At 69.2% G+C, this 25,017-nt stretch overlaps 4 protein-coding genes across 4 annotated transcripts; 2 read left to right on the forward strand and 2 right to left on the reverse strand.

The window, feature by feature from the left end:
• Positions 1-4,724: 4,724 nt before the first annotated feature.
• On the forward strand, positions 4,725-11,618 carry CHLNCDRAFT_138621 (hypothetical protein; the record flags this gene model as incomplete). Its single annotated transcript, XM_005844634.1, has 16 exons — positions 4,725-4,754; positions 4,954-5,052; positions 5,293-5,445; positions 5,669-5,717; positions 6,075-7,882; positions 8,098-8,192; positions 8,364-8,438; positions 8,695-8,776; positions 9,036-9,164; positions 9,379-9,657; positions 9,871-9,957; positions 10,159-10,228; positions 10,471-10,548; positions 10,713-10,831; positions 11,073-11,195; positions 11,412-11,618. 16 exons carry the CDS (start codon positions 4,725-4,727, stop codon positions 11,616-11,618), a joined length of 3,483 nt encoding a protein of 1,160 aa, XP_005844696.1.
• Positions 11,619-12,299: 681 nt separating this feature from the next.
• CHLNCDRAFT_138622 (hypothetical protein) lies at positions 12,300-15,312 on the forward strand (the record flags this gene model as incomplete). Its single annotated transcript, XM_005844635.1, has 10 exons — positions 12,300-13,157; positions 13,305-13,387; positions 13,546-13,592; positions 13,729-13,817; positions 13,981-14,057; positions 14,273-14,347; positions 14,454-14,530; positions 14,714-14,807; positions 14,964-15,108; positions 15,289-15,312. The coding sequence occupies 10 exons, from the start codon at positions 12,300-12,302 to the stop codon at positions 15,310-15,312; spliced, it is 1,569 nt and encodes a 522-aa protein (XP_005844697.1).
• Positions 15,313-18,256: 2,944 nt separating this feature from the next.
• CHLNCDRAFT_54315 (hypothetical protein) lies at positions 18,257-21,673 on the reverse strand (the record flags this gene model as incomplete). The annotated part of the gene is made up of 5 exons (XM_005844709.1): positions 18,257-19,186; positions 19,383-19,479; positions 19,689-19,871; positions 20,181-21,309; positions 21,523-21,673. The coding sequence occupies 5 exons, from the start codon at positions 21,671-21,673 to the stop codon at positions 18,257-18,259; spliced, it is 2,490 nt and encodes an 829-aa protein (XP_005844771.1).
• A 2,408-nt stretch (positions 21,674-24,081) lies between these two features.
• Positions 24,082-24,917, reverse strand: CHLNCDRAFT_138626 (hypothetical protein; the record flags this gene model as incomplete). Its single annotated transcript, XM_005844710.1, has 3 exons — positions 24,082-24,180; positions 24,410-24,606; positions 24,755-24,917. The coding sequence occupies 3 exons, from the start codon at positions 24,915-24,917 to the stop codon at positions 24,082-24,084; spliced, it is 459 nt and encodes a 152-aa protein (XP_005844772.1).
• Between the last annotated feature and the right edge of the window lie 100 nt (positions 24,918-25,017).

A 25,017-nucleotide genomic window follows, 5' to 3' on the forward strand; every position in this document is an offset into this window, starting at 1 on the left:
GACCTTCGGCCCTCCCGTCCCATGCCGGCCACGTTGACCACGCTGACCCTCCAACCCTTCCTGTCCTCCCCACCAACCTTTCCCACCACCCCGCCCCGTCCCGCCCTTTTTTTTTTCCCTCCAGACCCTCAAGTTTTTTGCCGCCATGGAGGCCTCCAATTCTTCCTGCATCCTGGACCTGGAGGTGGTGGTGGAGAAGCGGTGCGTGCGTGTGTGTGGGGGGGGGGGGCGCCTGCCTGCCGCTGCCGCCCGCCTGCCGCTGCCGACGCGTCGGCCCGGCACGCCCCTGCTGCGCCCATCGCGCGCCTGCCGTGCTGCCTGCCTGCTCGGCACGGCTGTCGTGCCTCGCCCCCAGCCAGTTTGCACGGCCTGCCCGCCCGCCCAGCGAGGTGGCCCAGCACCGGGCGCCTGTAGGGCTGCGCGCCCTCAGCCTGCCGGCTGCGCCACATGCTGCCCAGCTGCCATGCCCTCACCCCTCTGCCGCCGCCGCCTGTTTGTGTCGCCCCTGCAGGTGCGACCGCTACTCAGCCATGCTCTACCCTGCCAACGCCGCCCGCAACCGTGCCCTCGTCAACGCCAAGACGGGTGGGTGGGTGGGGCGGCTGCCGGGCTGCTGACGTGGTGGGGAGCTGGGCGGGCGGGCGGCGCCCGGGGCTGGACCCGCTCCTTGCACCTGGCGGGGCCTATCTGCTGGCGCCCTGCTGTTGTTTTGTTTTTATGTTCATTGCATTGCGTTCCATCGCTGCTGTGCGCCCTGCTGCTGCCGTGCCCTGCCTCTAGCAGTTACCATGCTGCTGCCGGTTCACATGCGTTCCTTTTGCCGTGCGCCCCCACGGCTTGCTGCTGCTGCCGCAGACGCCATGCTGCTGGTGGATGTGGACTTTGCGGTGAGCCAGAGCCTGGCGGACCTGGTGCGCGGGGAGGCCACCTACAAGCGCCTCATGTCCATGCTGCACAACAGGCAAGCCCCGCGGGGACTCTCCTTTTCTCCAATGCCGCGATGCGACTCCTGCTTTGCTAGTCCCGACCATGGCCTGCCCGCTTGGCCCTGCCCTGGCCCGGCCTGACCCGGCCCCTGCGCCCCGCCCCGCCCCCTCTGCAGGAACGCGGTGGTGCTGCCGGCGTTTGAGACGCAGGACGACGGCGAGGCGGGGCGGCAGGTGGCGCTGGAGTGCGTGCGCCGCGGCAAGCCCTACGTCGTGCGCAAGTTCGAGTGAGCGGGGCAGTGATCATTGTGGCTGCTGTCTGCCTTCTCACAGACGCGGGTGGCGGAGGGGCAGCAGAGGAGGGACAAGGGTTGTTTGAGTTTATGTTGTTGCGCAACCCCGTCGCCCCACCTCTCCGGTTCGCTCCCAAACACCCTGCCGCCGCTGCCTGCCTCCTTGCCCGCAGGTGGAACATCGTGTTTGGCTTTCATGTGCCTCAGTACCCGCAGGGCCACCAGGCCACCGACTACTGGCGCTGGATCAAGAGCCGGGGGGCCTACCCGGTGCAGTACCAGGTGCGGCGCTGGCGGTACCACAGGCAGCACCAGGCAGCGGATCCTGCGCCAGGCTCCCTCCGAGGCCGCAGGAACAAGCTGGGCCGCCGGCTCAGCGTTGTTTTCTTTCTGTGGGCATGGGGTGGGAGGCAGGCCTGCCGTGCATCCGCAGCGGCGCCTCTGACCTCTGCTGGCTCATCAGTTATCTCCGCTGCTGTACCGCAGATCGGGTACGAGCCGTACATCATGATGCACCGCGCCTACATCCCCTTCTACGACGAGCGGTTCAGGGGGTACTACTGGTGAGGGCGCGGCTGGGCTGTGTGGTGGTTGTGTTGCAGTGCAGTGCGCCTGTCAGTGTGTGGGAATGGTGTCGGGTGGCGTCGGCGTCGCTGCTGGCGGCGCCTGCTGCTCCCCGGCCTGCTGTTCTCACGCCCCGGTCCCTTGCCCCGCCATGTCCCCACCCTGCCCCCTCCCCGCAGGAACAAGGTGCAGCACCTGATGCACATCAGCCTGCAGAACGGTTTCAATTTCCTGGTGCACCCCACCGCCTTTGTGGTGCACGTGCCGCACAAGAAGCCCTCCACCAAGTGGCTGACCCGCAAGATGGGGCAGGTGGGGAGGCGCCGCCATTCCTCTTACCTGCCGTAGGCCCGCGACAGCGTTGCCTGTGACAGCATTGCAGTCCACCCCGGCAGCCGGGGCTCCCGACTCTCCCTCGCATCAGCCTGGCTGTCGCAGCGCTGCTGCCGCCGCCGCCGCGTGGCGGCACCCCAGGCCGAGAGCATCCTCGCCCCACACCGCGCCACCTCCTCGTTCGCGCCGCTCGCACCCTCATGCCGTGCCGTCTGTTCACGTCCCCCGCTGCTTTCCTCCCGCCGCTCGCAGAAGGAGAAGAATCACATGCTGTTTGACAACGCCCTGTTCCACATGCGCCAGATGGACTTTGTTCCGGTCACCTCCTGGGCCGAGCACTGCACGCCAGAGGCAAGGCCCTGCCGCCGTTGCTGCTCGCTGCCCGGCGGCCGGCGGCGGCCGGCGGCTGCATGGGGGACCTGCCGCCGCGGCTGCCGCCGACTGGTGCCGCCGCCGCTGCCTGCCGCCGCGCGCGGCCGCCGCCGCGCGCTACTGCCGCACTGCACGCACTGCCGCGCAGCACACATGCACAGGCGCCGCCCCGCCCGCCCCGCGCTCCCCGCAGGCCGCGCCTGTGCTTCCAGGGGAGGACGAGGCGCGGGAAGTGGCGGCCATGAAGGCGGCCGCGGAGCGGGCTGCTGCGGAGCAGGCGGAGCTGCTGATGCAGCAGCACGCCTCGCTGCAGGAGGCGGCGGCGGCGGCCGCCGCCAAGCGGGCGGCTGAGGTGGCCGAGGCGGAGCTGTGGATGTCGCAGAACGCCGAGGCGGCGGCCGCGGCCACCAAGCAGCGGCAGGAGGCGGCACTGGAGGAGGACGCGGCCTTCCTGGCCGCGCAGCACCAGCACCAGCAGCAGCTGGCAGCGGCGGCGGCGGCGGGCGATGGCGCCGCCGACGAGCGGGCCGCGCAGCAGGCGGAGGCCGGCGGCGAGCTGGACGCAGCGCCCGGCGACGTGGTGGAGCAGGCGGCGGCGGCGGCTGCAGCCGAGCAGGCGGCGCAGCAGCAGGCGGCGGCCGGGGCGCAGCAGGTGGCACAGCAGGCTGGGGCTGGGCAGGCTGGAGCTGAGCAGGCTGCACAGCAGGTGGTGGCAGCTGGCGCTGACCAGGCGCAGCAGGTCGCGCAGCAGGCGGTGGCTGGAGCCCAGCAGGCCGTCCAGCAGGCAGCCGAAACTGAGCAGACTGAGCAGGCCGCACAGCAGGCGGTGGCAGCTGATGCCACCCAGGCGCAGCAGCAGGTGCAGCAGCTGGCCACGCAGGCTGGCGAGCAGGCTGCAGCCGGGAATAGCCAGGCTGCGCAGCAGCAGCAGGCTGCTGCCGAGGCTGGCCTGGCCGCGCAGGAGCAGCTTGCTGCGGGTGCTGGCCAGGTCGCCCAACAGCAGCTGGCTGCTGCCGGCAGCGGGCAGGCTTCACAGGAGCAGCCTGCAGGTGCTGGCGCGCAGACTGTGCAGCAGCAGCAGCCGGCGGCGGGCGGCCAGGGGGCGGCCGGGCAGGCGGCTGAGCTGGCGCTTGCTGGTGCGGCGCACTCTCGGGATCAGCAAGGTTTGGAGGCAGAGGGTGCTGAGGACGGCGAGGGCAAGGAGGGCACCAGCGGCGGCCTGGAGCAGATCAGTGGCAGTGAGGAGGAGGAGGAGGCGGCGGAAGGCGGGGGCAGGAGGTCGGAGCCCGTGGAAGAGCTTGAGCTGATGGGCGGGGAGGAGGAGGAGAAGGCAGCCCTGGGGCAGCACCAGCCGGGTGGCGAGGCCGCCGCAGGCGAGGCGACTGCTGAGCAGCGCAGGCGGCAGTAGGCTGCTGGCGCACGACCGCCCTGTGTGTTTTCTAGACCAGCCGACAGCTCTCGGACAGACGACCGATCAGACCGACCTGCCGATACTGGCGCAAACTGACCCCTGTAGCCCACTGTTAGTTGCTTTAGTTTTAGTTAGCCGGCTTACCCCTGCCAACCAGCCCAGCTGGCTCCTGACAGCTCTCCTCTCTGCCATCCACACCAGTCCATCTCCTTCCCCTTTGCAGGCGGCCCCACGTCGGTGGCCTGCCTCTCTCTCACTTGCAACCCGCTCAGCACTGCTAAGTACGCCCTCCTTTCACACACTATCCCTTGCCGTGAGTGTCATACATCAAGGTGCCTAGCTGCTGGCTCGTCGCGAGCCCCGTTCCACCCCTTGTCCCACTGCACTGCCGAGCGCTTTCGTTCCGAGCGTGCCCTCCCTCCTTGGCGGCGGCGGCACAACTCTGCCGCTGCTCCACACCGGAGGTTGGGAGCGCTCTTGCCCAAACATAACACCTCTTCGTACTAGTGCTGACGTATTCTTTTGTATTCCAACCCTGGTAATGCCGACCTGACGAATTTGAGTGATGCAAGCGCCAAGTTGGGCCGGGCCTTGGTAGCGCTGTCGCCCCGCTGGCGGCGGCCCGCGGGACTTCTGATCACCTCCATCGGCACTCCCGCTCGTTTTGCATTCTCGGTGAGCCGCAGACCATCTCTGCCATCTTTCCTGCCCGCAGTGCAGGGCGATGGCGCCGTCTAGGTCTTAGCCTGTCGTCCCGGTAACGCTCACCTCTACGGCTCCTGATCGCCGCCTCTCTGGATCGAAGCATCGCTGTTTATGGCCGCGATGAAGTGGAGGGAGGGCGACGCGGTCGAAGTGCGTTTTGCTTGAGCCTGTTGCCTCGGCTGCCCCGCTGCCGTGCGTGTGTGGCTCCCTGGATGCGCCCAAGCACACAGCGGGGGCCGCCGCCTGCAGCCATGCACAAACTTGTCGCCGCCCGCCACCCCGCCCACGCTGCCGCACGCCGCCGCACCGGGTTGCTGAGCCACTGCGCCCCTTCTAACCTGTGCTGAAGGTGGGCGGGGATCCAGAGGAGGAGGGATGGGAGGGCTCATGGTGGGGCGCGGTTCTCCTCAAGGCCAAAAAGAAGCGGGCGAAAGTGCGGTACGACGAGGTGGGTGCCGGCGGCGGTGCTGAGGTTGAATTATTCATATGCTGCAGCAGCACCCCTGCGCCTGGCCGTGTTCATGTGCTGCAACACATGGCATGCCAGGCTAGCGGTGCGGCGCTGACGCCGAGACGGCCGCGGCAAGGAGAGCCCGCGTCTCGCTCCCTCCATTCTGCACCCAACGAATGCCGCGCTCGAGCGGCACGGCTTGCGCCTTTTGCCACCCGCCTCTGCCGCGTGCTGCAGATGCTGGATGAGGGTGGAAAGGACAAGCTGGTTGAGGAGGTGGATGCCTCGCGCCTGCGCCCCAAGTGCCCGGACGACAGCCTGGCCGTGCCGCTCAGCCGCCGCATGCCGGGGGACCCCATCGACTGCTGGCACGAGGACGGCTGGTGGGAGGTGGGTGGGGGGGTGGGGGGGTAGCGGGCCCGTGTGCGGCAGAGCAGAGGCGGCCGCGGCCGCGGCGGCAGGAAGTGGAATTAGCACTTTGGTGCGGTGTGCGAGCGAGGCCTCAAAGCGCACACGCGTTGCTTTCATGCGCCGCCTCGGTCGCGGCCATCGGCCCGCCCCTTGCCATCGTCCAACCTCCCCTCCCGCCCCCACCCACTGGCTGGCGGCGCAGGGCTACGTGCACCGCGTGTTTGACGACCACCTTACAGTCTACTTCCCGGGTAGGTGTGGATGCTGGGTGCAAGTGTTGGATGCTGGGTGCAAGTGTTGGATGCTGGGTGCAAGTGTGGATGCTGTGTGCAAGAGTGGATGCTGTGTGCAGGGCCTGTGTGCGCCTGTGGGGCCCGCTGTGTGGGCTGGGGCATGGCGTGCTTGCGTGGGTGGAGGGGGCTGCTGCGGCAGCCCTGCTGCCGCTAACGTCGGCCACCTGCCATGCCGCCCAGCCCCTCGCCGCTCCCACCCTGCATCTTTATCACGCCCAGCTTCCCCATCAGTTCTTGCCTCACAACCTGGGAGGAGCGGCATAGGCTGAATTCCCCGCTCGCGCTGCCTGTCGCCGCGCCCTGCCGCTGCTGCAGCCTCTCAGGAGGAGTATGATGACATCTACCCTCCAACCCGCCCCAGGCCAGACCCAGAGGCCCACCGCGTGCGCACCGGAAAGAACTGGGATGCTGAGCAGCAGGCCTGGGTGCCCCGCCCCCGCAGAGCCTTCAAAGGCGCCCGCAACCTGCGCACCGGGCCGCCCGCGGCTGGTGCGGTGGCGCTGGCAGCGGCGCGCCGAGGCGCGCCGCCCAGCAGCAGCAGCAGCAGCAGCGAGGACGATGGCGAGCCGTTGTTGTCCCGCCTCAGCGCCCAGAAAAGCAAGCAGCAGCAGAAACCGCAGCAGCAGCAGCAACAGAAGCAGCAGCAGCAGCAGCAGAAACAGCAGCAGCAGCAGCAGCAGCAGAAACAGCAGCAGCAGGCGCCCGGCGCCTCCCGGCGGCCGCCGGCTGCAGGGGGGCGGCCACCTAGCCCAGCCGATGTGGCGGCGAGGGCCGCTGAAAGCCTGCAGCGAGCTGCAGCCGGCGCAGCAGCAGCAAAGTCAAAGATGGAGGCGGCGAAACCGGCGGCGCCGGCGGCAGCGGCAGCACCAGCATTGGAGCGCCTTGTATCGGAGCCTGCGGAAGCGAGCGTGCAGGCCGCCAAGACGAGTGTGGTGGACCTGATTGCCACCCTGGATGATAGCGAGGAGGATGAGGGAACGGCAGCCCCGCCGCCGGCTGCGGCTGCACCAGCACCGCCCAAGCAGGCAGCCGCCCCTCCTGCCGCCTCTCCTCGGACGGCCCCAGCGGCCCAGCCGCCACCAGCAGCAGGCGGCGCCTCGGCACCGGCGGCGCCGCCGGGACCCGTGCAGGGGCAGCAGCAGGTGCCGGCAGCACAGGAGCCAATGCCGCAGAAAGGCGTGGGCAAGCCGCCGCCGCAGCAGCAGCAGCAGGCAAAAAAGCGGAAGAAGGATGCGCAGCCGGACCAGCAGCAGCAGCAGCAGCTGGCGCTGGAGCGGAAGCCTAGCCAGGCGGCGGGCAAGCGCAAGCTGCTGCCTCTGGAGCCTGCAGACTTAGAGTTCAAGACCGGACCTGCAAGGCCGCCGCCGCAGCGGCAGCTGCAGCGCAAGCAGGACGAGCAGCAGGCGCAGCAGGCGCAGCAGGCACAGCAGCAGCCAGACTCTGCCAGGGCAGAGAGGGCCCAGGCAGCAGCGGCGCTGCCGCCTGCCATGCGTGGCCCTATCATGCTGGCCGCCTCTGCCAGCATTGCGGCCGCAGCGGCGGCAGGAGCCAACCGCAAGGCCGCGCCTGCCGCCAAGCAGAAACGCACGGCTGCCGCGCAGGAGGGCGACGCGCAGCTCAAGCGCCAGCTCAGCGACAGCAGGCTGGACCGTGCGGGCGGAGGAGCGGGCAGGGCTGCCGGCGGCGGCGGCGGTGGCGGCGGCGGTGGTGGCCTGTTCATCATCCCAAAGCGAGTGGAGTATGGCTCGGGAGGTGGCCCCACCCTGGACCCCTCGCCTCGCTCCGCCACCGCAGCAGCCCGCCCGCAGCCCGGCCAGAAGCGGCGGCGCGCGGAGGGCGGCGCGGCGGCGGCCGCGGGCGGCAGGGCGCCGCGGTGGCGGGATGACGACGCTGCAGCGGCGGCGGCGGCGCCCTCGCCGCGCGTGGCGGGGGCCCCGCCGCCGATCATACCAAAGGTGCAGCAGCGGCAGCAGCGGCGGCCGCGGCAGCAGCTTCCTCCTGCAGAGGAGCTGGACTATGATCCCGACTTCCCCACCACCTTTTGTCTGGACAACCTGCCTGCCTGCGTCAGCAGCCTGGTACTGGAGGAAGCCCTGGCGGGGCTAGGCCTGCAGGGCTTCAAGGTGCGGTGCGGCGTGTCTGCTGGGCTGCCCTGCGGGCCTGGCGGCGGTGGCCGTGATGGCGGCGCATCCGCGGCCGCTCCTGCTGCTGCTGCCGCGCCCCGTCCTGCGCTCCACACACCCCGCGGCGTGCCTCCGTCACCGCCCTGCCGCCAACTCCTCTGCCCCCAACAAGCATGCACACACTGCCCTACACCACCCCGCGTCCTGCCCTGCAGAGCGTGCACGTCGTGTCGGTGCCTCTCGACAGCGGCGACCGCATGGCGGGGTATGCCGTGCTGCGCTTCCAGTCCCCCGCCTGGGCGCACCGCCAGTACGACAGGCACGCACGGCCGCCACAGGATGGGGCAGGGCGGAGAGGTTGCGGGTTGGTGGTTGGGTGAACACCAAGAGTCCCTGCCTGCCTGCCTGCCCACCTGCCCGGCTGCCCGACCAAGCCACCCGGCTGCCGCCCCGGCTGCCGGCCTCCTCGGCCTGCCTGCAGGCTGCGCAGCCTCTGCATACTGACGCCCACCTGCCCCGTGCCGCGCCCGCTGCTCCTGCACGAGCCACGCATCAGGTGGGAGCTCTGTCCGCCGCTGCTTGGCAGCCTGCCACCCAGCGGCGCACCACCCTGCTGCCGCTGGTGCCGCCGCCGCATGCTGCAGAGGCTCATGCCAGCGGCCAGCCCACCCCATGCCCGGGGCCGGCAGCTGGCTGCCCTGGCTGCGCCTGCCTGGGTGTTCACTCTTGCGTGTGTGCCCGCTGCTCCACCAGCTGCGCTCCTCTGCCTCACAGGCCGCTGGCACCTCCCCTGCTGCTGGCTGCGCCCGCAGGAAGGAGTATGGGTGGGGCCCCGAGGCGCGCCTTCCCGGCCACTTCCCGCTTGATTATGCCGCCAACCAGCACTTTGCCCAGGTGCCTCCCTTTGTGTGTGCTGCATTGCCTCGCAGCCAGTGCTTTGCCCAGCTGCGTGTTTGTGTGTGCTGCCTTGTTCGGCCCAGGCAGCCGCGGCCGCGGTACCTGGCGCTGCCCCGGCGGGGCTGGTGTGGCCTTCTAGCAGCCTGGGCAGGGTCACGCTCCAGGCGATGCCTTGCCCCGTGCATGTTCGAGTGTAGCCTCCACCACCCCCTGCCTGCCGCCCTGCCTCCCTGCCGCCGCACCCTGCCGCCTGCAGCCCAGCAGCATCGAGTTTGACCTCGCACTGGACTGGCGCCAGCTGCTAGGGGTGCTGGCTGCGGCCAAGCAGGGGCTGTGCCGGGAGCAGGCGGGCGAGCTAGCGCAGCTGCTGGCCGCGTTTGTCAAGGTGTGCCGCCTGCCCGCAGCCCCCGCCCGCCCAGCCCCGCACGCCACATCCCTTCCGGGCATTGCTCGGCTGCGCACATGCCGTGCACCACGGCGTTCATGAGCTGATGCCGTGCCTCTGCTGGTGCCTCAGGCCGGGGCGCCGGTGCTTCAGCATGACTGGCAGCCAGCCAAGGCCCCCACCCTGCCCGCTCCCCGCGTGCCGCGTGCCGCAGGAGAGCGGCCAGCCCGAGCCGAGCCTGGACCTCGGGCGCCTGCTGCTTCCCGGGGAGGCAGAGGCTGCTGCACCACCGGCCGCCGACCCGCCAGCCAGCCACCCCCAACCCTTGTGGCGCAAGGTCTTTCGGCGGGGCAGGGCCGGCGCGGCAGCGACGCCGCCGGCGGACGCCGCGGGGGGCCCGGCCTCGTCCTGCGTGTGGCTGTCGGGCGTGCCGGTGGCGGTGGGGGAGGACACTCTGAAGGAAGTCTTCCGCCAGTTTGGCTTCCCTCAAAAGGTGAGTTGTGTGTGTGCGGTTGCGGTGCCAGTACGTCTGCGGTGCCAGGCGAGAGGCGTGGGTGGCGTGGAGCCAGCGGGAGCGCAGCATGCATGCTGTGGTTGGTTGTGCTGGGCGCATGCCTGCGCTGCGCCGCTGCCCATGCGAGCGCGCACAGTGGAAGCGGCTGGCTGGCCCGCCTACACACACGGACGCGCGCGCACGCCCCTGCAGGCGGTGCTGGTGCTGGATCCGGTGACCCGGCGCCCCAGCAGCCACGCCGTGCTGTGGATGGAGTCGCAGCAGCGGGCGCGAGACCTGGTGCAGGCGAGCCGCCAGGCTGCGGGGCGAGGGGGAGCAGCTTCTTGCTGCTGAACAGAAACAGAAAAGACAAAGCGGGCCGACACACGTTCAGTCGCATGCGCACGATGCCCCCTGCGCTGTCTTTGTCCTCACGTGTGCCCTGGCCCTAGCGCTGTTCCTCCTGACAGGCTGGCATGACTCACCCCTCCCCGCCTGCAGAACCTGCGTGACATGGTGTTCATGCTCAACGGCACGCCGCGCGCCGTGGACGCCACGCTGGCGGTGCCAGGTCAGCACGACGGGGCGCCGCCGCCGCCCGGCGCCGCGCCGCCGCGCAGCCTGCACAGCGGCGGCCCTGCACGCAGCCGCATAATCTCAGCACAGCCTGCAAGCTGCCCCGCTCCGCACTGCGAGCCGGAGCCGGTGCCATGGCGGTGGCCGGGTCGTGTGCCGCCGCTGCTGCGCTCGCCGACGTGCCGCCCCTCACCCAGCCCGGTCTGGCGCTGCTGCTGTCGGTGTCGTTGCCTGCAGGCCCTCCCCGCGGCTCCCAGTCCACCTATGACAGAGCGCTGCGGTGCGTGTTTGGGGCGGACGACTCGGAGCTGGAAGGTGAGCGGGCGGCTGGCAGTACACAGAAGTACACATCTTGTGCGGCGTTGCGAGCAGCTTTCTGAACAGAGCGGTGGTACAAGCAGAGAAACCCCTGTCGGTGCCACGAGCGCCTGCCGTCCCGTTCATCCTCCTCCCGAGCTCTTCTGTTCCCTCGCCTGCAGGCCACATCAGCTTTGTGGAGGTGCCCGATGAGCTGCTGCTGGCGGGGGGCGGCGCCAAGCCCGCCGAGCGAGCCGCCATCTCGCTGCGCCGCCTGCTGCTGGCCCACCGCAAGGAGCAGGTGTGCTCGCCGGCTTCTGAACCCGCCTCTGGTGCTGCTCTCTCTCTCCCTCCCTCCTTGTGTCTCTCCCTGCCCTGGCCGGGGGGCTGCCGCGCTGTCCAGTCCAGCCGCCGGCCGCGCAGCCGCTCCCAGCTCCCCGGCATGCTGCGGATCCACACCCCTGCCTGCCCCCGCCTCTCCGTCTTCTTTCCGTCCAACCAGCTGCCCGCATGCCTGCCCCGCCGCCGCTCCCGCTGTGCAGGCTGAGCTGGCTCGGGAGAAGCAGGTGCGGCAGGCGGAGCTGGATGAGCGGCAGCGCAAGCAGCTGAACGACGAGCGCTTCAAGCTGGGCCGCCTGGCGCAGATGCAGCTGCAGAACGGCCCGGTGCGTCCACCCGCCGGCTGCGCCCCGCTGTTCGCTCCTCGTGCTGGCGCCGTGGGGCGCGTTGCAGCGTTGCAGCGTGGGCAGCTTAGGAGTTTGGGCGGCTTGGCAGCCGTGCTTGGCCTTGCCCCACGTCATCCTGCCTGCTCGGCTCTGCTGCTGCGCGCTGTTGAAGCTTGGAGTGCCGACTGCCTGTGCCGGTGTTATGTACTGCTGCAGGATGGCAAGACCTTGCTGCAGTACCTGCTTGAGAGGCACGGCCTGCGAGGCTTGAAGGTGTATAGGAACAAGGACGCCGGCAAGCTGGCGGCCATGGCGGCGGCGGAGCAGCGGCGGCGGGCGATGGGAGGGACGCAGAGGGACGCGCGGGGGGTGGCGCTGGCGCCGCTGCCGCAGCACCGCGCGCAGGCGCAGCGTGCCGGGTGATGCCCCGGCGACGCGAGCTGAGCGGCAGCAGCGAGGCTTGCATCGACATTTATTGGGTTAAAGCGAATGCAGGCGAATGCAAGTGCAACTTGAGACTCTCCAGCGACGGCTGAGGTGCATATTGGGCAGAGCGCCGCCGACTATAGGGGGCGTCGCCCAGCCGTGGGTACCCCCTCAGAACATGTGATGTCATCTTCCTTGGATCGAAGAATGCTGCGATGGGATCAAAGAGTGCACAAACGGCAGAGAGCCGCGTCCCCAAGCCAAGGCGCGAAGTGTCGGGTGACTTTGCGTGAAATCAGCATTATCCCCTTCCGCCGGTATTCTTATGTTCGAAAACCCTGCCAGATCTTATTGTACCACACAGAAGAGATAGCTGACTTCGGAGAGCGGAGCCCACCCCATCGCGCTAGGTGTGTGGCCGGGAGCAGCTGAACTGGTGCTCAAACATCCTATCCACCACAGAAGGCAATTGGGCAGCGAGAACTGGAGCCGCCAAAGGCCTCTGTCCACGGGGCTGGCATGCACCCGAAAAGGTATCGCCCGGCCTCCCGCTGTCTGCTCAAAGCCTGGCCAACTGCGCCATGCAGGTACATCACAGCAGCGCTGCAGCAACCATCGCAAGGGCGCCACGCGCGGGTTTGGGCTCCCACCTCTGGGCGGCAGCGGCGGCAGGGCGCCATGAGCAGCCACAACAAGCACACCACCGCTCGGCCACCCGGGCAGCAACGCTGGGCGACCCGCCTGGCTCGCCTTATCGCGCTGCTGCTGCAGTGCGTTGCTGCTGACCCAGAGGTAGCAGTAGCCACGGCAGGGGCGGCAGCGGTGGGGCAGGCGACGCCCACAGCCGACAGCCGCATTCCAGCCAATGTTCAGCGGCTGCTGGACCGCCTGCTACAAACGGCCAGCCCGGAGGACGTCCCACACGACTACACGGGCAGGTTTGCCTTTGCCTCAGCCAAAGACCAGGCGCTGCTGCCGGCGGCGCTGCTGGAGCTGGCTGGCGAGCCCGCCGACGAGACAGCTGGCGCCGACGAGGCAGCCGGCACGGTCGTCGCGGCGTCGCTGGCGGCCTCCCTGCCGACGGGCGCTGCCGCCAGCCACCAGACGCAGCCTGCCGCCATCGGCACGCGGGCCGCCGGCCCGGGCGGAGCGGCGGAGGCGGCTGGCGGCTGGCTGGCGGCCTTCTTGGGCGACACCCTCAGCCTGCAGCCCCACACCCTGACTGAGCTGGAGGAGGAGGAGGAGGAGGAGGAGGAGGTTAACATTGAGTTAGAGATAGACGGCACAGCAGGCGACGTGGCGCAAGACAATGAAGTGGAGGTGGACAGCACCACCACCACGCCCGCCTCGCTGCGCCGCCTGCTGGGCCCGCTCCGCGGCGCCTCAGCCCGGCGCTGGCTGCGCCAGAAGAAGGGGCGGCGGCCGCGGCCGCGGCCGCGGCCGGCGCGGCGGCCACGCCCGGCCCAGCGAGCGTGCCCGCCAAAAACATACTGCTGGGTGGAGCCGGGGCCGCAGCTGAAGCGGGTGAGCGCGCTGGTGGGTGGCCGGTTGCTTGCATGGGCTGCCGGGTGCGAGTGCAAAGCATGGGTGGCAGGCAGGCAGGCCCACAAGCATGAGATCCCGCAGCCCTCGCCTCCCCAGTCTGCGCTGACTGCGCACTTCTTACACACACTGCTTACGCAGAGAATTGTGGGCATCACAGTCGCGTTTGAGAACAATGCGCGAGCCCCACGGTACGGCTATGCAGAGAAGCTCGGGGACGGCAGGTGTGTGGCAGCTGCCGCCAGACCGCTCTGTGTGTGTAATACAGCTAGGCGGGAGCGGCGGTGCTAAAGATGCAGCTGGCTGCTGGGCCGCCGCTTTGCAGTTGCCAGTGCTGCCGCCGCCATCCCCAACCCTGGTGCAATGGTGAGCGCTCGTGCAGGGGCATAACCTTCGGGAGGTGCGGCTTCTGCACAGGCACCGGCGACGGTGAGTCCCCATTTTTTGCTGCCCATCGGCGCTGCAAGCAAAGCTTGCTTGGGCCCCTGCTTTTGCCCCTGCCTGCGGCAGCTTACCACCATGCCTGTACCCATCCCATCTGCACCACTGTACCGCTGTACTGCAGGTGTGCGGGTCATCAACCTGTATGCCGCCTACCGCCCCAAGTCCAAGCTCGCCTCGTACCTGCCCGCCCTGCGCGCCATCAACGAAAAGGTGCCTGGGCTGCTGTGTTGTGCACGTCTGTGTGGTGGCGGTACATACGAGTGGTGCAAGGTGGCTGCTGTTGGGACGGAGATGAACCCCCCCAAAACAGCCAAGGTAACCTAATGCACAGTGTGATCAGCGCCACGCTATGCCCACCACGCCGAGGCTGCAGGGCGGCGGCGACAACGTGGATGGGCTGGACGGCTTCGAGGCGGCGGTGGCGGCGGCCGCCGCCGACTCCGCCTTCCGGTGCGGCCCGGCAGCACAGCCTTGCGCAGTGGAAGCACCATGCAGAGCTGTGCAGTGGCAGCGTGCCTGCGCTCGTGGCCACCTTGGCATGCCTTTGCTGAAGGGAAGGTCAAGCTGTGCTCCCTACACCGGAGGTTCCTCGCGTCGCCTGCCTCCCCAGGCAGCGTGCCTGACCGCTGTACCATTGCGCTGCATGTACCGCTGTACTGCTTCAGGTACGCCCAGGACGTGCTGCACGAGACCATGTACTACCGTCCCGCCATGGCGCTGTCCCGCGCCGTGGGCGCCAGGTGCGGCCCCAAGCGCCTGCCGCAACACCAGGGCAAACAACAAGCCTCAGCTTTGCTGGGACAATGGCCCTGGTTCGATTCGGCATTGCTGCTGCCCGCGCCGCAGGTTTGGCATCACCAAGGGGGAGATCTACGACACCTTCATCCAGCACGGCTGGAGCGACAGCATGTCTGTTGACTCGGGTGAGTGCTTAAGCTTGCGGCGAGGTGGCTGCTCAGCTCCCAAGCCTTTCGAGCCGGGGCCAGCTGGCGAGTTCGCCCCATGCCGGCCTTCGAGCTGGCCGAGCAGTGCTGCATGCACCGCGGCAGGCAGGCGCCGACCGCTGCCCGTCGCGCCGCTGCCTGGCTGTGTGTGCGTGCCTGCAGTGGGCGGCATCACGCAGGCCGCCTCCGCCAAGACCGGCGGGCGGCCGATGGTCGCCGACGAGCGGCGGTGGCTGGCAAACTTCCTGGAAGCCAGGTGGGGGTCACAGCTGCACACTGCGCTGGGCCAAACTGGCGGCGGCGGGAGGCTGGCGACTGGGAGGCGTGCGTCCTGCATGCTGTTCTGTGCTGTGCTGTGCTGTGCTGTGGCCCAGTGCCTGACCGCCGCGTGGCGGCGCTGCCCCCGGCGCAGGCGGGCGGTCCTGGGAGGGGCCCACAAGTGGCTGGACGCCACCTACCGAGTGGATGCATACCAGCGCTTCCTGGACCGCGGCAACCTGGCGCTCAACGGGCCCGTCAAGGCGAGCGCGGGCTGTGGCCGGGGCGCCGGCGTCGGCGTGCGCCTTGCTCCTCCCTGCCCTGCTTCTTCCGTTTGGAGGAGCCTTCTCTGCTGCTGCTGCTGCGTGCGCCACCCGCTGGTCACGCGGTGGCGCCCCATCCAGCGCGGCGGCTGCTGCCGCTGCTGGTTGCCCAGGCAGCCGTGGCCTCCTGCTGACGGCAGTCTCACGTGCCTGCAGGTCATGAGCGTCGTGGTGCCCTGAACAAGAGGCACCCCAGCACGCCGCGCGGGCGGCAGACGTGCACATCTGAGAGAGTAGCAGCGCGCGATATGGACGTCCCCCCTAGCTAGCTCCCCTGTGACAAACTGGGAGCCAGCTCCAAGCATCCTCATAGATAGCAGAGAGCGTGTCGACCCTGCCTGAAGCGCCACAGGAGCAAGCGGCTGCTTCCTCCGCGCTTGCGGCGGGCGCCAGCTGCCCGCCAGCGTAGGAACCAGCTGCAAATCTTTCATGCATAACCCTTGCCGCATACACACACCTCATTTCCCTGCCCTACGCATCCCTTGCCAATATCATGCTCTGCTGCCTACCACTGGCGGCGGGCACCAGCAGCACAAATACTCCTGCCCTTGCATGCGCCGTCACGATCTGTCGCCGACTCCTACTGGCCCCTTTATACATCGCTCGACTACTCCTCTCCCTCGAATCAGCAATGATTGTAAATATGGCTTACAGCTACGGGCGCTGCAGTGCCCGATGGGACGCACAGCGCGGAGGCGGCCAGAGGGGCGGAGCGGCGGGGCTGGATTTCCGGAGGAGCGGAATCGGGGCGCTGGCTTGTTGCTTGCTCTCCATTGGCACCAAATCGCTCAACTGGCGATAACGGAGCCCTCTGTCTTCTAGAGCCGGGGAGTTCGCCAGACGCTTCCAGCACCTCCCAGACGCCGACAGCTCTGGAACCCTCCCCGACAGCTATCTATAAGCTCCGCTCGTCGACTCTTCATCCATTCACTCCCTCCTCTTGTGGCACAAGCCCCCCACCCCACCCCACCCCGACACACAGCCATGAGCCTGCTCTTCTACCCCTTCGACAGCCTCTCGCTGCGCGATCCATTTGACGACCTGCTCTTGGCATCGCCCTATGGCCCGCCCGCCATGGCCCGCGCCCCCTCCTGCGGCAGGGCGGCCTGCGCCCCTCGCGCCGCGGCTGCCTGCGGGCCGCGCCGCCAGTCATGCCCCCCGCCCGCCGAGCCCGAGGTGCACCTCACCCGACACGAGGACGGCGTGGTCGCGGAGTGCCTGCTGGGCCGTGGCTTCGACGAGCGCGACATCAGGTGCGCTTCTGCCGCCGCCGCCGCCGCCGCCGCTCCCCGCCGGTCGGGCCAACCATCCAGCACCTTCCGGCTCTGCTCCCTTTGCTCACACCTCGCTGCCTGCCCCCTCCCCTGTGCAGCCTCCAGCTGGATGGCAGGGACCTCGAGCTGACCGTGTTCCACCCCGGCACGGCGCACTGGCGCGGTGAGTTGGGCCACCGCATTGCGGGGACGCCCGCGGACGCCGAGGGCCTGCATTTGATCAACATCTCGGTCCCCCCCCCACATGTCAGCCTCTCCATCCTATCCCGCTCAGCTGACGGCAGTACCTCCTACGGTATCCTCCTACAGTATCCTCCTGCCATTCCAGCGCATCGCCTCATGCTTTCCCGCTGCCCTCCCGCCCGCCTGCCCGCCTGCCGCAGTGCGCCCCGCCGCCTACCGCACCACCCTTGAGCTGGCCCCCCACATTGACGCCCAGCACATCGAGGCCTCCCTGCACAGCGGCATCCTCACTCTGACCTTCCCCTACCGCCGCCAGCCCCGCCACCAGCCCCAGCCCCAGCCCCAGGCCCAGCACGGCCGCCACACCGCGGCAACCCCAGCAGGCAGCGACCCTCTGCAGGCCTTCTGTCGCCTGGCAGCCGCGGCCGCCGCCGTCCACGCCGACGCTGGCGCCGCCGAGACGCAGCGGGTGGAGCGCTGCCGCCGCCACCACCGTGCGCCGGCAGCGGCGCACGCGCCCTACCGCCACCCCCACCACCAGCAGCAGCGCCGCGCCTGCAAGAGCCCCGAGCAGGTGCGTGGAACGGTGCGCCAGAGCCAGAGGGCATGCGGCTGCCTACGTGGCCTTTCGCCGGTCCTGCAGCGCCTTGGGACCGAGTTGGATGCTGACCCTTCCTCGCCTCTCCTTTTCCTGAAACTGCAGGACCAGCAGGCGCGCCACGTGCGCTGGCAGGACGACGACGCCTCGCCCGCCGCCACCGGCGCCGCCCAGCCGCAACGTTGCCGCTGCCCAGCCCTCCCCGAGCGCCGCGCGCGGCAGCAGCAGCAGCAGCAGCAGCAGCAGGCAGGCCCCTCCCGGCCCGCCGCCGCCGCCGCCGCTCCCGTGGAGCCTGCACACCCCGGCGCCGCGCCTGCGCCGGTGGAGGACCCCAAGGGTAAGGCGCCTGCCAGCGCCGAGCAGGCGGCGGAGCTGGAGCGGCAGCAGGCCGCCCGCCGCGCCGCCGAGCGCATCGCCGCCGGCAGCGGCAGCGACAGCGATTGGGAGGTGGCAGACGGCGCGGTGGAGGACTGCCCGCTGGAGGGCTGACCGAGCGGCCGAGGGCTGACCGCCTGCCGCGCATGCACCGACTGCCATGGCGGCAGCAAGATGCAGTTGGGATGCCGGCGCCACGTGCCGGCCCAAGATACCAGCCATGCCCTGCCCCGAGATGCCAGCCATACCCTGCCCCCTCTTTTCCCTGTTGTTCTGTTCCTGGCCAAGCACCGGTTTTCATTGCCTCCATTCTGTACCATACCGTGGGGCCACTCGGCGCTCCCTCAAGCTCCTCTCCCTGCACCTCCTTCCCTTGTGAGAGCATTGTTGTTTCATGTAAAGCATACACAAAGCAAGACAGGGCCAGGAAAGGAAGGTGTGAATGGCGCGACCTAACTAAATGCAGAAAGCGGGGGGCCTGAGCACCCCCGCGCAGCAAGCAGACAGCGCAGAGCAGGCAAGCAGACCACAGGAACAACAGCAGCACAGTTCACTTTTGGGTGGGGATTCTACAGCTCCTTTGTCTTCTCTCTTCTCCTTCTTTTGTTGGCTACCAGCTGGGGCCTGCCAGCAGCCTGGGCGTATCCGCCGGCCTGGCGCTGGCGGTGCCCCACTCCTTTCTTTCTTCCTGGGCTCAGGCAATGCCCAGCACATCCATCAGATACCCCACCTCCTCCTCAGCAGACGCCTGCAGCTGCAGCTCAGGCGGCTGGACCACCCTGCCGCCCGCCTGTGCTGCCGGCTGCTGAGGCCAGCCGCCCCCAGGCTGGCTGTACACAGGCTGGCGATACACAGGCTGGTGGTGCATAGGCTGGCTGTACAGAGGCTGCTGGCTGTACACAGGCTGGCGGTACAGAGGCTGCTGGCTGTACACAGGCTGGTGGTACACATGCTGAGGCTGCTGCTCCGCCTGCTGCGCCCAAGCCCCCTTTTGCGGCTGCTCGGGCCTGCCGCCGTACTGCCCCGGCGGCGCCCAGCCCCCGACCTGCGGGTTGCCTGGCTGGCCTCCGTGGGAGGGCACTGGCCCTGCGCCGTGATGAGGCGGGGTGGAGGCTGTGGCGGCGGTGGTGGTGGCGCTGTCCCCGCTGTCCTGGCCTGCCCAGCCGCTGTCGGATCCCCCGCTGTCGGATCCCTCGCTGTCGGATCCCTCAGACCCCTCGGTGCTCTGGGACTCGCCCTCTGTGCTGCCCTGCTCTGTGCCGTCCTGCTCCCAGCCATCCTCGCAAAAATTCTGCTGGGCGTCCTCTGGGCCTGGCCCCCACCCATACTTGTCCTCCTCCTGGCTGACGGGCGCCCGCGGCTGCTGCTGCTGGCGGCGCAGGCCCCCGCGGCGCGCCTGGCGCGGCGGCGCGGAGACGCCGCCGCCGCCGCGGCCGGCAGCCTGCCAGCCTGCCTCACCATTGCTGGGCACAGCAGACCCAGCATCCTCCTCATCTTCTCCCTCCTCCTCCTCCTCGTTGCCCCAGGGTGTAGCGGGCTGGTCCTGCCAATAGTCAACGCCGCCGCCGTCAGCCGTACAGGCCGGTTCCGGCGCTACTGCCCTGGCCGGCAGGCTGCGCCTGGCCTGCGGGCCGGGGAGGAGTAGCAGCAGCCGTGCCGGCGGCTCAGGCCAACAGCCCCGGCCCCAGCCGGCCCAACTTTGTTTGAACCTGCGGCGCTGCAGCATCCCGCCGCCTCCCGCCCTTGACCCCCCTTGCCGCACGCGCTCCCCCTTCCGTGTGCAGTTGTGCTGCGCTCGTGTATTGACCGCCCGCACTCACCAGCTCCCAGTCACCATCTGCCTCCATCAGCGCAGCCTCCACCTGCATGGGGTTCAGGCCCTGAGCGGCCCCCTCCTCCAGCAGCTCCCGAGCCTCCCTGCACTTGAAGGGCAGCGCAGCACGAGGCGCACCCAGGCAGGGAAGGGCTGGCTGGGTCAGCGGCAGCAGGGCTCAGATGCCAGCCGCCGGGTGCCGCCGGCCAGCCGCGGCAGTACCGCCGGCCAGAGTTGGGGGCGGGCCAGAGCTGGCACTGCCAGGCAGAGGCAGAGGCAGCGCCCAGGGCTGGATCCAAAACACCAGACGCACTGCAGCCGGCTGGCTCGCCTGGTCACGTCGACAGGCCCGCTGTCGTGCACCGCCAGCGTGCCGCCCATCAGCAGCTCGGCCGCCAGCTCGGCGCTGCCGCCGGCCGCCGCGGCCGCCGCCGCCGCCGCGTCGGCATCAAAGCCCATGTCGGCCAGCGCCTCTGCGCATGCACGCCGCCTGTGCCTGCGCGGCGCGGCGCGGGGCCAAGCGGAAAGCAGGATGAGTGCCAGCTATAATGCAAGCCAGCTGCCATGCTGTGCGGTGTGGGTGGCATGCGCGCCTGCCAGCATGATGCCAGCATGCATGGGAGAGCGGGTGTGTGCGGCGGCGGCGGCCATGGTGAGCAGGCCGGCTGCCTCAGGCTCAGGCCGGCACGCTGTGCCGAGGCAGAAGCAGGTAGGGGCGCAGACGTGGTGCAGAGCGGTGCGGTGCCAGGCACAGATGGTACTGTGGTACCGCGGTACCATGGCGGCTCCCGGCCCACACGCTCACTCTCTCATGAGGTCCAGAGCGTCGCCAGACAGCTGCAGCGCCGCCTCCCGGCGCGCCACCGCCTCGGCCTGCAGCCGAGCCGCCCGCTCCGCCGCCCGCTGCTCCGCGGCTGCCAGCTCCGAGGCGGCGGCGGCCTCGTCGGCGCCACCCGGCTCCTGCCAGCCGGGCTCCTGCCCCGGCAGGGGCCAGGCGCCGGCGGGCGCTCGCTGCTGGTGCGGCGCCTGCGCCTGCTGCGAGCGCAGGGGGCCGCCGTGGCCGCCCCTGGGGCTGCGGCCGTTGTCGCGGTCGCGCCGCCAGCCGTCATCGGCCCTGTCATCGTCCGCCCTGGGCCTCACCTCACCCCAGCTGCCCTGCTGCCTGACGGCCGCATAGGCCGCCTGCTGCCGCGCCACCGCCTCCGCAAACCTGTTGCTCGCCAGCTTGGCGGCCGCCCCGCCAGCCGCCGCGCGAGGCGTCGCCGCCGCCGAAGGCTCCCGCTGCTCCTGCTCCGACACACCGCGCAGCGGCCTGGGCCCGCGCGCCGGCTGCGGCGGTGGCGGTGCGGCAGCCAACTTCCGCACCGGCTTCACCGCCTCAGCCTCCTCCATGAAACCCTCTGCGCCGCCAGGTGGAAAGCAGGGAGGTGGAAAGTACAGCGTAAGGTGGATAGCAAACAGCTTGCACCGAAGTGGGAAGTTGCGGCGCTGCCTGCAAGCAATCGCTGCTGCCATCACAGGCCAGCGGCCCAGCGCACACAGCGGGTGGGGCACGGAGCAGGCATGCCATGCACCAGGGGCAGCTCCCGGCGCCCTACACCCCGCCTCACCCTGGCACGCGGGGCAGCGCTGCGCCACGCGCAGCGCGCGGCCGTTGTGGGCCAGCATCTGGTGGGGGCGCTGCCGGATCTTGATCTGTGGGGCCAACGGCAGAGGGCATGGGGCGCAGGCGCGAAGCACAGCCTCATAGCTCAGCGCCGTCTGAGAAGTGCAAAGGGCCTTGCACACCTTGTGAGCAGCCCGTCTCACCAGGATGGCATCCAGCGAGCGCTGGGAGGTGTTAATGCCTTTGCTGGTCTTGAGGGAGCGCTCCAGGTGGGACACCACGCAGTCTGTGTGCAGCACGAGGTCGGAGCAGCCCGCGGAGCAGCTGCCTGCAGGCGCGGGCACGGCAGGCGGGCGGGTGGGTCGCAGGGCGCGGCCTGCGGCGGCGGCGGACGCTGGCACAGGGCGCGGCGGGCGCGGCGGGCGCGGCGATGAGGCAGGCAGGGCCTGTCCAAGGTTTTGCCTGGCCCTCCTGGCCGCAGCAGCCTCGGTTTGGCTGGGCGTGGTTCAGTTCTCGAGTTCAGCCCGGCCTTCCCGCGCACCAGCTATGTGATCCTCCTCCTCAGTGTCCACATGTCGCCTGCACAGGCTGCAGCACTGGGGGGACAGGGCAGCAGCCTGCCCCTCGTCCCCAGCGCTGGACAACTGCTGGGCAGGCCAGGGGGCCAGCACTTTGCCCTTGGTGCGCCCCATGGTGCGATTGGGAAGCGCAACAAGCAATGATGCACTGGGGCCGGCGAAGGAACACCGCCGTGCCAGCCATGCTCAGCGAAGCGCACGCCAAGTTGGCGGCCGGCGACAAGTTTGAGTTGCGCTGAGTTGTAATACAAGTCCTGCCTGTGCCGAGCTGCCATCTCGTTATATCAGATATCTCGCACATGCAAGTAAGCCCAAACAACGAACGCAAACGAGCCGGCAGCAGCGCAGCTGGGTCAACGAGCAGCTGGCGTGCGGCGCCGACACTGCCCGGCCGGCGATCGCCCTGTGCGAGACAAGTCTCGCATTGCCACGCTTGGCGGATTGCTTTGGATGTCCCATTCTGCTTTGCTTTTCACATGAATGCTTGGCCTGACACCTCCCGGACTGACTTTGTTGCCCTTGCAATTGGGGGCTGGCGTGGCGGCTGCTGGCGGCAGCGCTCCCTGCAGTGGCGGCGGTGGCTCCCCCTGGCGGGCGGCGCTGGGCACCTCCCGGGCTCGTCCCACACATGCGCCAGGGCTCGTGTGGCGCTGTCTCGCACGCCCAGAATACTTAATTGGATGTGGCCCCCCGCCTTTGCCCGGGCTGGTGTGGGAGCTAGGGCACGTGATCGCTCCGGTGAGGGCGCTCATCAATTCTGGCATCCCTCGTCTTCCTTCCATCGCAACTTCACAAGCTATCACCAGCACAAACGAAGGACCCGTGCGGGCCTGGGGTTGTCCAGACGCCGCTTGCACCCACTCTCAGTGCGCACCCAAGAGCTCCCCGTTCAGTGAAGAGCTCCTGCACCGGGACTCTAACTACATAGCGCAGCTGGGGGAGCCGCGGGACAGCGGCTGCGTCGAAGCGGGGACTGCACGACTGCAGCTGGAGGCTGGGCTTGTTCGCAAGTCCTAGAGGTCTGGTGAGTCTAGTAGCTGTGATTGAGCCTGGAGCCGGTCGGGGGGAGGGCCGCACCACTGCGCATGGGGGTGCACAGCCGGAGGTAGCCGACACACCCTGCTTGGTCGCTGCAGGTAGCTAGCACTTTATGCCCCGCAGTCGAAGCTCCAGCGGCATTCTTGGGCGGAGCCAGAGCTCTGCGGCCCTGGCCAGAGGCCCCGGCCGCGCGCCCCCCACCGCCCGGATCGCCTTGCGCAGCGGCCTGCTGGCCTGCGCCCTCCTGTGGGTGCTCCTAGGTGCGCCGGTGCTCCAGGTTGGCCCTGTGCGCAGCTGAGGAGACCTGAACCTCTGGCGGCACCGCAGCAGGCCGGCACCTGAGCTCCCCACCCCTCGGGGGCAGGCTGCAGCCCGCCTAGACTTTGCTGAGCCCTCACATCGCAATGCCCGCAGGTTTTGGCCGCGTGCTGCGCGTACGGGGCAGCCAGACGGCGCTCGTGCGCTCAGCGACGGCGCTGCCCTGGGGCCAGGAAGGCCTGGCAGCAGCCGCAGCCGCAGACCAGCAGCGTCAGCAGGAGCGGCGGAGAGCGCTCGAGGACGGCGAGGCGCCAGTTCTGGCAGGAGCTGGTGCCGAGGAGGAGGAGGAGCAGGAGGAATCAGAGGTGACACGGCCCACCATACCCACCGCCAAGGCCGCAGAGGCCGACGAAATGACAATCATTATGGCCGTCCGCCACCGCTCGGAGACGGGCCCCCGGGATGCGACGCTGTCGCAGGCCGCCATCTCCGCACTGCTGAACCAGGCCGCCAACAGCGACACATGAGCCTGGTCCCAGCCCACGGCGGGCACGATGCCGCTGCAGCGCCCCAGGTGCACCCTTGAAACAGCTCAAGATGCGCAGCACGCTGGGGCGCAAGCGCTGCGCCCTTGCCTTGTATTTCCACGTTTCCACATACCCGGGCTTCGTCCCCGGGCGCTCCTGTTGCGCCCCACCCGCGTCCCTTCCTATATAAACCCCTCCCCTTTCCACCTCGGTCACTGACCACACCTCCGGCACTGTGCTTGCACACGTGCGCGTCATCCCTGTTCGCACTCTCCATTCCTTCCTCCCCGCTCTTCCAATTTTGCTCTTCCTTGTTTGACTCCATAACCTTGCCGCTGCTGCTGTGGCAGCGCCCTCGGCACAGAAATTGCCAGTCCTTCCCCTCCCTCTGGAATCCACTTACCGTCTTAGCCACTTTTATGAAGCCCGACCCGAGCTTGGCTGGGCTTGCAAGCTGTCAACAAGCAGCTCCCAGCAAATAAGTCGCTGCCTGCCTCGACCACCTCGCATTTTGATATCAATGCCTAGTACCTTCTCCATTCAATGGTCTGTGCTTCTTCCGTCTACTCTTTCTCACATCTGTAATAAATCGACCTAGAAACCTTCGGCGGCACTTGCAGACTGGTGATGACTGAACGGGCGGTTCCCCAGCACGGGCTGCAGGGGCCGGCAGCTGCAGTCGCTCATCCGCCAGCTCCCTCACTCATCCTCCAGGTCGGCATAACGAATCTCCTCCACAAGGTTGGCAGCATCCGCCAGCTTGTGCCACGCCTGGCAGTGCTGGCACTGCGCAATCACCTGCAGCACGATGCATGAGCGTGGGCAGGCACGGGCAGGATGAGACGGCGGGGCCTGGGAGGGAACGGAACTGGGCACCCAGTGGGCAGGCTGCGGGCCGTAGGACGGTGGCGCAGCCAGGCGCACAGCACGCCTGTGCATCACCGCAGCTCTGTCAGAGCGCAGTAACAGCGCTGGCGGCAGCGGTCGCCTTCAGCCTGCGCCACGGCGGCGGCGGCGGTGCACCCACCATGCCCTTGTTCCACGCCACCGGGTTCACCAGCCGCTCGCTGCGCCCGCTGCACAGGTTGCAGGTGAACTTCACCAGCAGCGAGCGTCGGGGCAGGTGCAGGTCGATGCTGACGCCGTCGCCGTCGGCGCTGCCTGCCAAGCTGCCGTCCTCGCTGTCGCCAGAGTAGCCGCTGCTGGTGCTGCCTGGCTCGTCGCCTGCACCAAGCGAGGGCGGGGCACATGCAAATCGCCGCCCTGCAGCAACCAACTGCCAGCAGCAGGCGGTTGGTGCTGCTGCTACCAGGCTGCTCCTGTTGCTACCAGGCACCCCACCGCAGCACACTTCACCCCCTCCCCCGCTCACTTGATGAAAGCAGGAGCGGCTGGGGCTCTTGCTGCTGGCCATCGCCGCCCGCCGCACGGCAGCGCATGGGCCACGCGCGCCGCCCTTGCTGCCGCCGCTGCCACCGCTGGTTCTGCTGTATGCGAGAGCTGCTGGGGGCTGCGGAGGCGCGCAGCTGCGGCATGCGAGGGCTGCGTGGCAGCGCCGCACAGGCGGCGCGGCCTCGGAAGGAGGCAGGCGGCGGCAGAGCGGCGCCGCTGCCCTGGTTGCAAGCCACCCAAGCG

Source organism: Chlorella variabilis (genome assembly GCF_000147415.1).
Source record: "Chlorella variabilis unplaced genomic scaffold CHLNCscaffold_21, whole genome shotgun sequence".
Lineage (NCBI taxonomy): Eukaryota > Viridiplantae > Chlorophyta > Trebouxiophyceae > Chlorellales > Chlorellaceae > Chlorella > Chlorella variabilis.